At 34.6% G+C, this 16,347-nt stretch overlaps 2 protein-coding genes across 6 annotated transcripts; one reads left to right on the plus strand and one right to left on the minus strand.

Annotated features, from left to right (window-relative positions):
• The first annotated feature begins 333 nt into the window (after positions 1-333).
• LOC131011611 (septum-promoting GTP-binding protein 1-like) lies at positions 334-9,370 on the plus strand. 2 transcript variants are annotated; one of them, XM_057939385.1, is made up of 6 exons: positions 334-783; positions 876-996; positions 1,329-1,425; positions 1,541-1,580; positions 2,505-2,588; positions 3,855-4,091. In XM_057939385.1, exons 1-6 carry the CDS (start codon positions 484-486, stop codon positions 4,017-4,019), a joined length of 807 nt encoding a protein of 268 aa, XP_057795368.1. In that variant the 5' UTR covers positions 334-483; the 3' UTR covers positions 4,020-4,091. The 2 variants fall into 2 exon arrangements, with proteins under 2 accessions (XP_057795368.1, XP_057795369.1); XM_057939386.1 differs by lacking the exon at positions 3,855-4,091 and adding an exon at positions 9,288-9,370 and having other exon boundaries at positions 337-783.
• Positions 5,490-13,494, minus strand: LOC131011610 (FHA domain-containing protein DDL-like). Of its 4 annotated transcripts, none has more exons than XM_057939382.1 (11): positions 13,163-13,494; positions 12,055-12,700; positions 11,364-11,392; positions 11,012-11,078; positions 10,734-10,791; positions 8,208-8,300; positions 7,754-7,868; positions 7,607-7,654; positions 7,457-7,502; positions 7,245-7,315; positions 5,490-5,823 (listed from the first exon to the last, which is right to left on the minus strand). In XM_057939382.1, the coding sequence occupies exons 2-11, from the start codon at positions 12,688-12,690 to the stop codon at positions 5,784-5,786; spliced, it is 1,203 nt and encodes a 400-aa protein (XP_057795365.1). In that variant the 5' UTR covers positions 12,691-12,700; positions 13,163-13,494; the 3' UTR covers positions 5,490-5,783. The 4 variants fall into 4 exon arrangements, with proteins under 4 accessions (XP_057795365.1, XP_057795367.1, XP_057795364.1 ...); XM_057939384.1 differs by having other exon boundaries at positions 12,055-12,720; positions 13,163-13,474; XM_057939381.1 differs by having other exon boundaries at positions 12,055-12,724; positions 13,163-13,474.
• Between the last annotated feature and the right edge of the window lie 2,853 nt (positions 13,495-16,347).

Here is a 16,347-nt window from a genome sequence, read left to right on the forward strand (position 1 = left end):
ACACGAGAATTAAGAAATTGATATTTTGTGTGTTAAATGTAGTAGGTGAAAAAAGTGAAAATGTGAATAAAAAGTAAAATTTTTATCATTTTTAGAAACGTATCATGCTTCGTGGGACAGACCAAAAAAGAAACTGTGTCATGTTTCGTGGGACGGAGGGAGTATAAAAGATAACAAAAGTGCCAAATCACACATACTTAGGTGACACGTCTCTCAATTAAAAAAAAAAAGAAATTGAAAAAGATTCCAAACGCAACCGATGAAATCAAGTATTACTCCTACTCTATATTTTCCTGACATTTAAATGAAAATTAAAATAAAACAAAATATAGAGTACAATTTGAATTGGTGGTGCATCGATTAAATGCAAATTGCAGCGTATTAAATTGATAAGCAGCTTAAAAAAGGTGAAAGCCATAAATACGGCATTACCTGCTTTCCCTCTGCAAGAAAGCAAACCACATCTCATCTCAATCTTAATATATGCAGCACACCACCACCTACCCCGCCGGAATCCGCCGGAAAATCGTAATCCGGTGGAGGTTAATAGAGAAGGCGGCCCTATTCCGGCAGTTCTTCAGAAGAATTCTTGTGTGTTCGCTAAGGATGCCTAATCCCCGCTACAGAAGACTCACTTCTCCGCCGTCATCGGAGTCCGCCGGCGGAAGCCAAGAAGACGCCGCCGCGACGTCGTCCAGTAGCTGTTGTGAGAGCGACTCCGATTTGGTCTCGTTGAAGATCACTATGCTGGGTGATCCCCAGATTGGAAAAACAACCTTTCTGGTATTAGTATACACACACACACACACACACTCTCTCTCTCTCTCACACACACACTCATACACACACTTATATAGATATTTGATTGCTTGTAGGTTAAGTATGTGGGAGATGAAGAGGAGAAGAGAAGCTTGCAGATGAAAGGGGTGAATGTAATGGATAAAACTATGTGCATTCATGGTGCCAGAATTGCTCTCACTATATGGGATGTTGGAGGTCTCTTTTCTTCAAATATTCTTAATTCTTTCTTCTTTACTCCACTTTTATTGCTAAAACATTTACAATTTTCGATCAAATTTTGGTTTTCAACGCGCTTTGTAAAGTGGTGCAGCAGAATTGACATGTTCAATACATTTCCACTTTAATACTTACATAAGATTTTATGTTATTGTGCAACATGATCATGCCACATCATTACTATGTTGTTGGAAAAAAATTCGAGTGTGTCTATTTTATTACTGCAACAATCAAAATAAGACATATTTAAAATCTCATGATTAATTTATATCGTTTTGTATGTTGGGACTTTGGAAAAATGATTAATGCAGGTGAGAAAAGGTCATTTGATCAAGTTCCAATTGCCTGCAAAAATGCCGTAGCCATTTTATTTATGTTTGATCTCACCAGTCGACGCACACTCAACAGGTACAAAAATCCTTGAAAATATTTCAAATTTTAAAATTTCGTAATATTTAATACTTAATTAAAGTTGAAGAAAAAAAATACGAGTAGTAAGTAATTTATTGTTGTAACATTGCAGCATAATTGGATGGTACAGTGAAGCAAGGAAGTGGAATAAGGTATGAAACACGATTAATTTCCATGTAAAATTTATTATTTGTACTTGTATCTGTATGAAAAAACTGAACAAAAGCTGAGAGAGAGATGAGTCCTTTATTAAAGTTGTATTTCCCACAAATAATTTCGAATTCGAGTAGTTGGAGTCAATGAAAACTTTACTCGGAGATTCTTCTTTTATGAAAATACTTAAGTACTCCTTCCCACGAAGATTAAGCAATTTTTTTCCGACATAGATTTTAAGGAATTACTAGTATTTTATGTGTTAAATGTGATAGGTGAAAAAGTGAATAAAAAGAAGAAAAAAAATTGTCATATAAAAAAAATGTTCAAGATTCGCGGGACAATTCGAAAAAGAATACTACTCAAGATTTGCAGGACGAAGAGAGTAATATACTTCCTTCTAGATAAGTTGATTAACTTCTTTTCGATACGTAATTTAAGAAATTAGTGTTTTAATTGTATCTGATAATAAAATAAAATGAATAAATAATTAAATATTTTTTTATTTATATTTATTTTATATAAAGAAATTGATCAACTTAATTAGAACTATCTAAAAATAAATATTGAACAAATTAGTTCTACGAAGAGAATAAAAGTTTGACAATAAATCAAGTGATGTGCTATAAAATGTGAGACGAGTGTTCAAACTACCAAATATTGATATACAACTTTTATAGACGATGAGATTGATACTTCTAATAATTGCATTCTTTGGATTTATCATACGTCATGGAATATGAATTTTTTTAAGGAAGAATGGGCTAAGTCTACCTTTTACTTTTTATAAAATTAACAATTTAATGTTTTCGTCGTTACTATAAATTTCGTTTCCTTTCATTGTTATGTGTGAGCGGAGGTCAAATTCAGTTGTTGTGATTATCAAATGCTTTGTTTATTTATTTGTTTATTTATTTTTGCAGACGGCAGTTCCAATAGTAATAGGGACCAAATTTGATGATTTCATGCAGCTTCCACCCGACATTCAATGGACTGTCGTCACGCAGGTAACAAATCCTTTGTTTTTTTATTTTTGTTTTTTTGTTAATTCTTAATTTTATAGAACAAAATACGTACACGACAATAATGTTCTCATTTGGTACGAGTGACTAAGATGTATAATATACTTATGACAGTGAGATATTTTATTCGGTAAAAAATACATATGAAATATACGGTCTTTTATAAATAAAAAGTCCAAAAATATTATATTGATTTGAGTGAATCTGTATACCAAGATGTGGTATACGTAATACAAATTATAATTATAACTACTATTAATTTTATATAATTTTGATACCAAACAACCTATCATATTTTACAGATATTTTTATGCATATTACTCCCTCCGTCCCACTTCAAATGCCCCAAAATTACTATAATTTTGTGCCATTTGAAGTGGGACGGAGGGAGTACTAAACATGATATTAGTAGACATACAATAAAAAATATCACAGTCAAACATATCACACATTATCTTACACCGTATACCAAACTAGCCCATAATAATATACCCTTAATAATATGTATTTAGTTATATGGATTATATAAAGCTTATGAGATCTAATATACACATATAACAGTGATATTGCCACGGTAAAATTCAGACCAAGTATCAATTATTGGATTCAGCCCTTAATCATACTAGTAGGATGATACAATTATTGGATTCAAATAATAAATTCATGTGTAAAAAGTAGATTATTCTCATCACAATTTTGAAGATTTTTTTATAACAAACAGGGATCATTATCTTCTTTTTTTTACTTGGAAAAATGGGGATCTTTATTTCTATTTTATTTGGACATATGGTTTATACTAGATTTTTAAATAGGATTATGCTTTTTTTAGGCATAAATGATGTTTTCTATGTAATTATGATTGTTTAGTAATAAAATAATATTTTCTATCTTATTATCCTTTGTTCACGGTTAGCAGAATAACGTTGACTTTTACCAATTACTAATTATACTGTATTTAAAAATTAAAATAAGTAGGGATATTATGCACATAATCAAAATTTATAAGAAAAAAACACCTTATAATAGTCAAATATATAAATATAATAATAAATCATATTACACAATTTTTCTTAAATTAAATAAGTCGTAGATATATAATAGATCAACTAAATTTTATAAAACAATGCTCTTAATAACAAATATATATACGATCCAATTTAGTTTGATAGATTTGTTAAGTTTACATATATTTGTATATTTTGTGTGGCGAAATTGAAAGAAAAGAAGCTGAGAGATGGAAATATGATGCAGGCTCGAAGATATGCAAAGGCAATGAATGCAGCCATATTCTTTTCAAGTGCAAAACATAATATAAATGTGAACAAGCTATTCAAGTTTATCATGGCTAAGCTTTTTAACTTGCCTTGGACTCTCCACAGAAATTTGACTATTGGTGAACCCATTATTGACTTTTAATTCTTTTATTATTCCATTTGTAACATCAAGTCGTTTAATTCTAATGTTACTGTACATAGTTATGCTTCAAAATTCCAAAGTAACTCCAGAATTATGCATACTCTATGCGAAGGTGAAATCAGCTATAATTATTTTAGGGTAAATGATTGTTTGTGTTCCTAACTTTAAACGTTTTTAAAAAAATATCTTTAATCATATTTTCACTTTAAAAACTAACTTGAAAAAAAAAAGTTCAATTTATAATCCACATTACATAATTCGACGGCAAAATGATAAAGTCGCCTTGCTGGATTCTTAGATGGACTATAAGTGAACATTTTTTTCACATAAGCATCAAACATTGTTGTTCATCTCTCTTCTTTATAAATAAATAAATTATTTAATTATTAATTGTTTCCAACACGATAATGATACCTAAAAGAGAGAAAAAAAAGATAAATGATGAAGACAACACTATATGACCCGATATAAATAAATAAATTATTTAATTATTAATTGTTTCAAACAATTTGTTTTAAAAAAAAAGGAAAAATTGCATCTAAATACACAAACTTTGACAAAAATTCATATTTGACGCGAAGTTAGGATTTTACATTTTAATACACCAACTTTCGTTGTTGTCCAAATTTGACACAACTTAATTCTTAAAAATTCAAAAAACAACCCATTTTTGTAAATAATTATACAAAGACCCACTTATGTTATAATTTGGGACATTTAAACCAAAACAAGATATTTCCTTATGATGTTTTCTTTTAAACCATTTTAGGCGCGGATCAAAGACTAAAAGAAAACATCATAAGGAAATATCTTGTTTTGGTTTAAATGTCCCAAATAATAACATAAGTGGGTCTTTGTATAATTATTTACAAAAAGGGGTTGTTTTTTGAATTTTTAAGAATTAAGTCGTGTCAAATTTGGACAACAACGAAAGTTGGTGTATTAAAATGTAAAATCCTAACTTCGTGTCAAATATGAATTTTTGACAAAGTTTGTGTATTTTCACGCAATTATCCCTAAAAAAAATGTACTACTACATATAAGCACACACATTATTATGCATATACATATATAATTAAAAATAAATTACTAAATGTTTTTTTAATAAATGAATTGTATTCACTTTTTAGATTATTTAATTAACCCAACTCGGCATAACATGAAACAGTCGTCTTGATTTAATTTTTTCTTAAAATATTTATCAACACGATTATTAGTTGGACAAAAGAGCATAACAAGCTTTAACTGCAACTTAATATTCCTATTATTGTGTTTATGTCGTTGTAAAGCAAGTGGAAAATTATTAGGTCTGCGATAATAGTTGCAGTCCCATTTAATATCCACTAGTGTATGGTTGTATTCATCAACCAGCCAAAATACTGAAACAAATAAAGCCTAGAGCTGCATAGTAGGTCTAATGAAGTCCAAACATCTTTTTATGGATTAACATGTAAATTAACTAACTGATTCAACTTCAAGTGCTAATTTCAAACCAAATCAAAACAGAAAAAAGGCAGCATTTTCACACATTCCATTTCATCAATTTACAAATGTGTGCAATGAAAAGCCTTAATTAGATTTTAGTGCAAAATTCCAGATAATTTACGACTAAATAGAGCCATGATCGTAAAATAAAGCTTGGTTTCAGTATATTTAGTCTTTATACTTGAGCAAGGATTGCTGCCGATTGTTTCCTTCATCCTACAGACGACTCGGTATAGCAAAAAGGGACTTCTAAGAGCTTTTGGCAGGGAACAGATAGCATCATCCAGTAGAATTCTCATGCAGCAGAACATACTCGCGGCTGCAACACCACAAGTTGGGTAAAAGTTGTATTAACGACTTTGAAACAATAGCAATCACAGAAAAACAAGTTAGTTGATGGAATGATTCAGTGAAAAACTAACAAAAAGAATTAATAGTTAGTAGCAAAACTAAAATGTAGACAAAATTGTAATAACAGTACAAAAGAGCTAATGGAATACATAAAGGCAACTCCGAAGGCGCATGAAGTACCATAAGAGCATATTAGAATTTTTAGCATTGGAAATACTCACTTCAAACTCAAATTCAATACTTCCAGAAGAGGTGTCTCTAAATATAATCATAGACAAATCTATTAAAGCAAACCAAGTCCAAACAGCTGATGCTATATCAGGAAACATACTGAATTTACGTCATTAACACCGTCCACCTACCTAACCATATCTCCAACTCCAACTTCTAGTGTGGTAACTACTTCCTACTTAGGTATTCCAGCATAGAGTATTTTCCAATCAACCACTAAAACCAGTTTTGTTATTTGTCAAGCTATTTCCTGGTCCAATTGCAATAGCTTTCCCCAACAATCGACCAGGTCCAGCAAACATGGGAAACCCAGAAGCCACAACAGTCTCTTGTTCTGTGCTCCATTTTGAGGGTATTGACTTATGCAAGTTTGTAATAAAATCAACAAATTACTAAACCTATGAAGAAGGCCCTCATATATAATCATATCACATACACTTTCAATGATGCATCTAGATCACCACTAGAAGTTCCTCAGCATCAGCATTCACCATCTTGTCCAAAACCTATTTGGGATAGTTAAGAATGCAGAAACAAAGCAGCAAACTCAGTGTCACTAGGAAACTCACAGTTGCCATGCCAAAATTGTAATCACGGCATCAATCTCTAGTTCAAGAAAGTTTAAACCCTATGCAAACTCCACCAACTATTGCTATAAATAATAGATTGCTTTGATGTAATGTAGAAAAAAAATATATTCTATGAACATTCATTAGAATCAAAAGAAAAATGATCAATTACATGGATTGTTTGTCAATAAGTTTCTCAGTAATAGCAAATCGTAAGTAGACCAATGAGTCTCGTGTCATGAATCTCCCAGCTTCTTAAAGAAAGTATCCTATAATCCTATTAACTGTATTTCAGATTCCCTCGTCCTTATAGGCTTTATATCATAAAAAATTAAAAACAGTAGCTCGATCAGAGCCCATGTATCTTCCATGATTCTGTTATTCAAGTATTGAAAAACAAATACAAGCTTCCCTCTCATGCATGTGTTTTTGGCAAACAGCAGGTGCATGAATTATCTTCAGGAAACAGAGAGGGAACAAGTAGCTTCGACATATGAAGAAATAAAAATATCAAGTGCTATGATACTGAGAACATCCACAGTTTGATGTTGTTTTAAAAAACCAATTCATATCTTTATAAGTAGCTTACCTGCTATTGCCAAATTTGATAGTGTCTTTCTCAAACAGTTCATAGTATCGCTGAGGTTCAAGCCGCTCATCCTGAAAAGCAAAAAACATCTATACAGTCAGATGACAACACTAAATTTGACATTAAATTCGAGTTCAACTTCCAAGATGGTCGTATATAATGAAGCAAAGAGAAGATTATTATTTCAAAAAATATTCCGAATAGCTGCTCACATTGACAAAGGTCCCATTGGTGCTTCCAAGATCCATCAAATAAGGCCTAGCAGATTGTAAAGCATCAGAACCTATATTAGTCAGATGAAAAGAAAACAAAAAGCACAATGCCATCTTATTGGTGTCAAAAACAAAGATTGCTAGTCACACCTCACTCGTTTTGTCACGCCGCCATCTGGGTTTTCCTCCTCTACTTGCCTTCAACAATGCAGCTCCATTAAAATTAAGTACATACAATTTACATTACAAGAAAATAAGACTGAGGTACAGTAACCATTTCTAAACTGTAGCCCCTACCTATACTGAAGAACCGAATGTTGTTTACTGCAGGATGGGTGGTCTGTTGGGATGTCTGCAACCCTTCTCTCTCTACCAAAAAGATAGCAACTTTGACGATGTACATAAAGAGGATCTGCATGTCAAAAAGTATAATAGTTCCCTAATGTAGAGTCAAAAAACTGATGGCCAGATACAATGAAATCCGGGATGAAATTGAGAGAGAAATTGGGCAACTATCAATCAGGACAGATAGCATACATGAAATATTTTGTGGAACAACAGCTCAAAACATCACAGCATGATGGAAAATTAGGGTGTGTTGAAGGTCAAACTGGAAATGAAGAATGGGGTCTGATTAAGGAATTGCACATGAATGACAAAGATTTTCCTTTTTAAATCAAAAAGTGTAGAGGTCAATTGGACAATGAACGTAGGTTATTATTACATGATACGATATCCAATAAATATTTACCGTTGAGCACTTCACCACCCTTGAAAACATACAACCGCCACCTTACTTCTGGTTTTCGAGCATCAGGTGGCTCATTAAACAGCAGTGTTACACCTGATGAAGCCTCAAATGCATCAAAAGAAGCAATAGAGATAAAAAGATCAAAATAACAAAAAAGGTAGAAGAAATAAGACTTTAACAGAGAGATTAGAAGTTGCACAACGATTAACCCGTCAATCTGAGAGGGTTCGGCTGAAAATTTTCAACTCGATGAAAATTACAACCCGATTAGCCCGGCACCCGATAGGGTTGGCCCGAAATTAACCCGAAACCCATAGGGCTGACCCGAAAATATGTATTCGCTTGATTATATGAAAATTTTCTCGTTATTTCGTTTTCAACTTCATTACTTTGCTTATGAAAAAAATTAGTATAATAAGATATTTTTTTCAAAAGTTTGTGAAATGTATTTTGATTCAATATTAGAAAATCAATAATAGAAGTTATACTCATCATTTCACTTCTCTGTATTTTTAATCCAATACTTAATATAAAATATTTAGATGTAAAATTAAAAAATGATACTTATTTTATAAAATATTGCACTTTTATATCTCTAAGACTTGCATATTAGTTATTATGTAAGTCGATGTTGAAATGTTACTTATTTATGCATGTATTTATTTATTACAAATATAATATTGTCAAGAGAAATATATTAGATATTTTTTTTAAATATGTTTTTAGCCCAACTAGCCCGATGGGCTAGCCCAAAACCCGAACATTTAGGGTTAGGGTTGAAAAATTTTAACCCGAAAAAAATTTCAACCCGATTAGCCGGCACCCGAATAACCCGTAACCCGATAGGGCTATCCCGAAACCCGGGGGTAGCCCGATTGACATCCCTAACTGGTACCAATATTGTTTACAAGAGTAGGTAGAATCCATATGACGTCTACTTTACTTGGTTACTGTTTAGTCATTTTATGTCCTTTTTCTGGTCGATTTTGGTCATATTCTTTCGCAGAGTTGTGTGATATGGTTGAGTTTTTCAGGTTAGTTTTGTGCTTCCAAACTTATTTTGCAAATGTGGTGTTACAGGTACTCGTGTGTTCGAAAGGATGAAATTGATGTCACAATATAGGGAATTATAAAGGAGACAAAGGCTAGTGAACCAGGCTCGGTAATCGTGTGAATTTGGGCAGAAGCCCAGCCAGACGCGGTACTCAGTGAGCCGGGCTGGCTGGGGCCGCGACGTATTAGGCGCGAGAGGCAGTAGCCTTCCCTCCAGGCTCCAGCCAGGATAACTGGGGCAGTTTTTTTCTTTAGTTTTGAACATCATTTTTCATGTTATTTTTCTCTAGGCAGCTGTCATCATTTCTGACATTCAACAATTGTAATTCCTTTTCAACTCTTTCGCGAAATACAATGAAGAATACCTAGATATTCATACTAACTTCTTTAGAAACGCAGTTTGGGGATTTCTTCTTGTTATTTTTGTAAGTATTTCATTGTCTACAATCCGATTGGAATCCATGGTTTACTTTTTCATTTTCTTTAATTTCCTTTTCACTATGAACTAAACTCATATTCTAAGGTTCAGGTTATTCAAATCGAGAATTATTTTTGCTTGCGATGATTTGTGCTTTATCCGGTTAAATTGTTTGCCTTTAGATTATCAATTGGCCATTGATTTATCTTGTTAAAAAACAAATGAGACCGAGAGAAGATTTTGTTATTCTATCGTGGTTTAAATTAATCAATTCTAATACGAAAGTTATTGTTTTGAGCTCCTACGTGAACTTATTAATTGTGAAATTGTTTTACTCTCGAGGCGAAGAATCATGGACCCTAGACTCGCTTCATATCTTGTTCCCTGCGTTTTTAATTGCTTGATTTACTCGTTGTATTTATTTATTGTTGATTTTGTATTACCTGATTATTTGGATAGAAATGTTTAGGTTTATTTGATTATAGTGCAAAACATGAATCACTAGCCCAATTAAGCTTTCTTCATCGATACAACTTGGATCAACTTGCGTCTCTATGATAGGCCTTGTTCTCTTGCGAGCGATCTAGAGGGTACACTCTAGGTTGAATAGTTAGTAACATTTTCATGAATTATCCGGTCTCTTATTACTTAAATCAATCTGATATTGATGACATCGAGCATATAGTAAAAATCAGGGAGCTTAACTACAAATGAAATTAAAAGGCAGGGAGCTGAACTACATATAAAAAGAAGAGATAGGGGGCTCTGAACGACATGACAAGAAAAGGCGGGGGGCGAAACTAAATATGAAAAGAAGAGGTGGGGCTTTGAACGGCATAGGAAAACAAAAGGCAGGGGCTGAACTACATATCAAAAAGCAGGGGGCTGGGCAACTATGTTGGCTGCTAGTGGTCCCTTATGAAGGTCACATAATAAATAAGATAGGTACAACCAAAGCAATATGAAAATAAAATAAGATAAAATAAAATAAAAACAGTTGAAGAAGGAATAGGCTGTCAAAATACACTTGATAATAGAAGGCGATTCGATAGTACCTCTTACTCGATTGGTTTCTGCTGCAAGTTTTCCGGACAGCTCAAATGAAGGCTTATGCTGCACATGTAAACGAGTTTGCCAGATAAATAAGTAAGACATTTAAAAAACAACGCCCATAAACTATGATAGTTCAAAGATAGAGTTCTATGTTCTTTTCTTATTTTATAAGAAATGGCATGTGACTAAAATGTCTGAGCAAGGATCATGATTCATGAAAAACAAATAAATGTAGATGAATGAAATTAAAAATAGTAATTCAACATGGAAAGAAACATACTTTTTCCTTTGCTTCCAATGATTCTTCCACGGCCCTCATCTTAGCTAGAGCCTCGCTGTCACCATTACTGTTTAATAAAATGAAATGAAATATTGGGTGTCAGGAATTCAAATCAAGCAGAAGTATAAGATGCTTGTATACAATATATCCAAATAAATGAACCAGAAGAGGTAGCATGAAAAGGCTAGATCCAAACAGTTAGTCATTCAGATTGGGAACAGGATTTGGTCCTGAAAGTTTAATCAAAGTCTCCTAACAACCAGGTATTAGCCTAATAGAAAAATACAGACCCCACAAACCCCACCAGCGCTACTAAAATCAAAAGCTAAGGAGTGTTGAATATGTAACTCACCGATCTTCATCATCTCTTGGGTTCGCCAGCTGCAAGCATTTAGAGAATTATCAGATGTCCTAAAATCTCTCTCCAACAAATCATAAAATAACAAAACTTAATTTGACATTTTCCTGAAAAAATGATTATGAGAACTAAACTTTTCAAAATACAATATTTGCAAAGCAAATGAATATATAAGACCTCCAAAAATGAATCAACCTATTAAGCTTTTCAAAAACACCAGGAAGAAAAAGATAAATCACTAGGATCAAATACATTTCATTAATTGTTTTTATAACAAATCTAACACAAATTTATTAATGCATACATAGTTAAATTGTAGAGTTAAAACATATTATGATGGAAATACATAAAAACTTTTCAAAAGTAAAACCATCCCTTTCACAAAGCTTATTTGCATCAGTTCTCCATTGAATTTTGCCATTCATGCTACATCAAACAACCCAGAAACCAAACAAAATATCAGATGTAAATTATGATGACAGTTCCCAAGTTCAACAAGGTGCATAGAGGTACAAATTGATCATACATTTCAATTCAATGGCAATACAAAGTCTGAATGAGAAAGTACACATCAACAAGACTCATTTTTGTGCTTATCATGTCAAAACAAGTTATCTCATCAATAAAAAAAAACAAATTTCAACAAGACATGAACAAGGTACAGGGAGTGGATATCACCAGACACCTCATTACGTCCTCTGTTGTCAGCAGTAGAAGGCGATCTAGATCTCCGTTGACCCCTGCGGTGACGATCAGAAGGTGAACAGGAGCGTTCGTGTCTGGATCTAGAACCATTACCAGCAGCATCCCTTCCTAACTTTCTCTCTTTCTTCTCAACCGGTAAATCCCTGCCTAATTCCTTTTCCTCACGAGCAGCTCTATCACTCTTCCTATTGTGATTTTTCTCGTATTCCCTCTCGCTCCCTTTGTCAGCATCTCGTTCAGATTTAGTTCTTTGTAATCTTTTGCTACGCGGTGAAAGAGGTGGCGGAGACCTTGATTTCTCCCGATTCGGAGATCTCGTCCGGCTTGAAAGTTTTTGTCTGACATGAATAGGGGAGCGAGATGGTGATTTTCTAGGGTTTGGGGGTTTGGTGCGGCTATGGATTTTCTCCCTCACAGGTGAATGAGATGCAGGGGATCTTGATCTAGCTCGTTTAGGTGATCTAGTACGACTTGAAAGCCTATCTGCATTTGAACTCCTGTGATTGGGAGGAGACTTTCTTTTTTCATGAGCAGGAGATCTTTCTCTACGAGAGGGGCTTCTTCTACGAGGAGACCTATCAGTTCTGACAGGAGATACAGAGTTGCGGCGCCCCATTGAATAAGTACTGCATCAATGAAAATATATCTACCTATATATAAAACCATCCTGTTAAGAAAAACACAGCATAAAATAGAAAGGCAACGATATGGGATCAAAATCAAATACATTTTTCTCCATGAATCATATAATTGCATCGAGAATGGAGTAATATTTGATAATTGATAGCTGATTCAAGATTGATCATATTTGTTCATATGACATTTAATCTGAAGTTCAAATATAGGTCATAAGCATACATAAAAGTAAATGTAATAAACCAGCATTCTGGAGTTGAATTCACGTCCAGATTAGTTAAAGCCCATTCAAACTAGATAAGGTAGATAATCAGATAAGTCGAAACACCACTTTAAAGCGGAAAGAGGCAGCAGATATCTTGTGACTTGAGAAGCAAAAGATGGTGGAAATGCTTCCATTTAAGAAATCCCACAAACATAGCCAAATCAGAATCTCTCAACAAAATATCTACCTTGACAGCCCTTGTTCTTGCTTCGCCTAAGGACAGAGGAGTAATTTGCGGCGAGGAGGGGACACTGCTGCTGGTGGCGAATGCCGAAGGTGGAAGCGGCACTCTGTGGAGGAGAGGCCGCGCGCTGTGGCGTTGGAGTTGAGAGAAGGCTGAGCCGAAGGGGAAGGGAGAAGGGAGGCGGCGCCGTGGCAGGATGGCGGCCGTGCCGGAGGATAGAATGGAGGCAGCCGGCGTGTGGGGTGGGTAGCGGCGCCGCGGCAGTTAGGGTCTGAAAGAGTTTTAGGTTTTTTCGTGAGATAGTGTTGTATGGTTAATACATACTCCCTCCGTATGGCCTACTTGCTTTTTTGGTCCGTCCACCAATTTATTTCCTATCTATATTCGATAAGTTTATATTCATATTTTAATCAAAATTATGGGTCCCTTCAATAAATGGGTTAATTGCCGGAAAAATCATATACTTTTTCGATTTTTGGTTATTTCCCATGACAAAAAAAGTCTGAACAGAAATCCATGAATTGAAAACTTAATTGTAATTTTCCCCCGCGTCCATTTTCCGGCGATCTCCGATGGAGCTCCGATCCAACGTGGCATAATTCATTCCATCTGTCAAAATAAATTGATGACTAGGCATCCACATCGCTTGATGACTAGGCAGCCACATCGCCGCGAGCAAACTGGAAGAGGAAAGGGGAGGGCGGAGGCGGCGAGGCGAGAGGGCAGAGGTTGGAGGCGAGACGAGGGCGGCGGAAGTGGGAGCCGGGATCTGAATCAGTTGCCCAAATTTCTGAAAGAGGCGCCGCAGATCTGGTTCTGTCTCCCTCTCCCTGCTTTGTCAAGCAATAAGCCCTAATTAATGAGAATAGAGGCGAGCGAACTGGAAGAGGAAAGGGGAGGGCGGAGGCAGTGTATGGAAGCGGCGAGGCGAGAGGGCGGAGGTTGGAGGCGAGATGAGGGCGGCGGAGGTGGGAGCTGGGATCTAAATCAGTTCTCTCAAAACTAATTGTCGTGCCAACTGCCAATCGCCGCCGGCGTCGGGGACTCGGGGGTAGAGTCACGAGGCTCGGGCAAGGCGATCGTTGACTGGTTTGCTGGCGCCGGAGGTCGAGGTGATGGGACTCAAAAAAACTTCACTATCGCCGCAAAACTTCAATTCTCGGCGATGACACGCTGGAAATCCGATTGCCACCTCGGATTCAATTTGGGGAAAAAATGGACGCGGGGGAAAATTACAATTAAGTTTTCAATTCATGGATTTCTGTTCAGACTTTTTTTGTCATGGGAAATAACCAAAAATTGAAAAAGTATATGGTTTTTCCGGCAATTAACCCTTGATAAATTGTGGCCTAATTAAATTGACTTTAACAAATTGTGGGTTCCTTTCTCCATTCAACTAATAAAAATACATTTTTTCTTAAAATCCGTATTTTGCCTCCTAATTCATAAATTAGTGGACGGAGGGAGTAATATTTTACTCCTTCTATCTCAATTTTTAGTATCCAATTGAAAATACACGAATTTTAATAAAATAGTTATGTGTATGGTAAGTGAAATAAAAATCTCATCTTTATAAGAGTATAAAATGATTAAAGTGAAGTAAGAGTTACACCTATTTTTATTAAAAATATAAATATATACAAAATTATGAGATGACCAAAAAAAATTATAGATACTAAAAATTGGGATAGATATAGTATATTTTATATTTTTATATACTTCTTATGTTCCATAAAAATATAGTATCACTTGGTAACGACACGAATTTAAAAATATTGTAATTATAATGTAGTGAGTGAAGAAAGTTTCACGATGTAGAAATAAGTGATTATGAAAAAATGATGACGGATCCATGATTTTTAAATTGGAGGTACGAAAAATTAATCTTATAAATATAAATATAAAAAATACTCCCTCTGTCCCAATAATGAAGACACACTTCATTTGGGCACGGAGATTAAGGAGAGGTAGTTTAGATGATAAAGTGTTGTGGCCCACATCATTAGTGTTTTGCTTAATTGAAGTTTAATGAATTTGTTGACTTTATTTTAAGTTTTGACTTTATATTTTAAATATTTAAATAATTAAATTTCAAAAATTTAATTAATTTATTTAAATTAAATTTTTTTTATCGAGATTTTAAATTTTTTTTATTCACTGTTATCAATTCATAGGCATTTTAATTCCAATATTTTCGATTCCACTTAAGTTCAAGAATGAAAAACTGAAAAAGAAATGGGCGCTACTTCCAAAATTTAAAAACTGAAAATAATATAGACACATCAAAAATTTCAGAATCTGCCAAAATTAGAGAAAAGGGCGGTTCATCCAATTTCATTTCCACCGAAAATTTGGGGGCTTAAATTTCCCACCAAAAATTTGTAATGTACAGCTTTATAAAGGCATTTCAGAATCTGCCATAATACACCATCTTTCTCACAAAATTCACACAAAAAGAAAAAGAAAAAGATGACTAGAAGAAAGGATTTAACAAGTGAAGAAAGACAAGCTGTTGCACTCTTCCTTCTTCGCAACAGTGCAGATGGCAAGCTGAACTATGGCACTCAAAAGGCTGCCATGACGAAGTGGGGTTGCTGTAGGAGTTCGATCGCTCGTTTATGGAAGGCTGCAAAGGAAGAACAAGCGCAAGGTCAGTTAATATGTGTTCAAAGTAAAAAAATCAACAAGGTTAGAAGGAAAAGAGTTCATATCGATTTAGAATTAATTTCAAGTTTGGAATTGCACAAAAGAGGAACAATACGAAGGCTAGCAACAGGTATCAACTGCTCGAAGAGTACAGTGGGTAGATGGATATCAAGAGGGCTGATCAGAGCTCATTCAAGTGCTATCCGACCTGATTTGACAGCCCCCAACAAGTTATTATGTCTTAAGTTCTCTCTTGAACAGAATGAGTATGATAGAATATGCATGGCCCTAAAGTTTAAGTCTATGCACAATGTTCAAATAGGCCTCCCAACCCAATTTATCGGCCATTTGAACGATGGGTGAGGTGGAATTTACAGATGGAGACGGATTCAGGGTTAGGGCGGCGGAACCCTAGGGTTCTAACAAGAGGGCGACGCAATTTTCGGAGGGTAAAAAAAATTGGATACGAAGGGAGGCGTAGCGGAGGAGTATGAAATATAGATCGGGGAAGGGCGGCGGCGTTGTGGAGGACGGCAGATCAG

The sequence above is a fragment of the Salvia miltiorrhiza genome, chromosome 2, assembly GCF_028751815.1.
Source record: "Salvia miltiorrhiza cultivar Shanhuang (shh) chromosome 2, IMPLAD_Smil_shh, whole genome shotgun sequence".
Lineage (NCBI taxonomy): Eukaryota > Viridiplantae > Streptophyta > Magnoliopsida > Lamiales > Lamiaceae > Salvia > Salvia miltiorrhiza.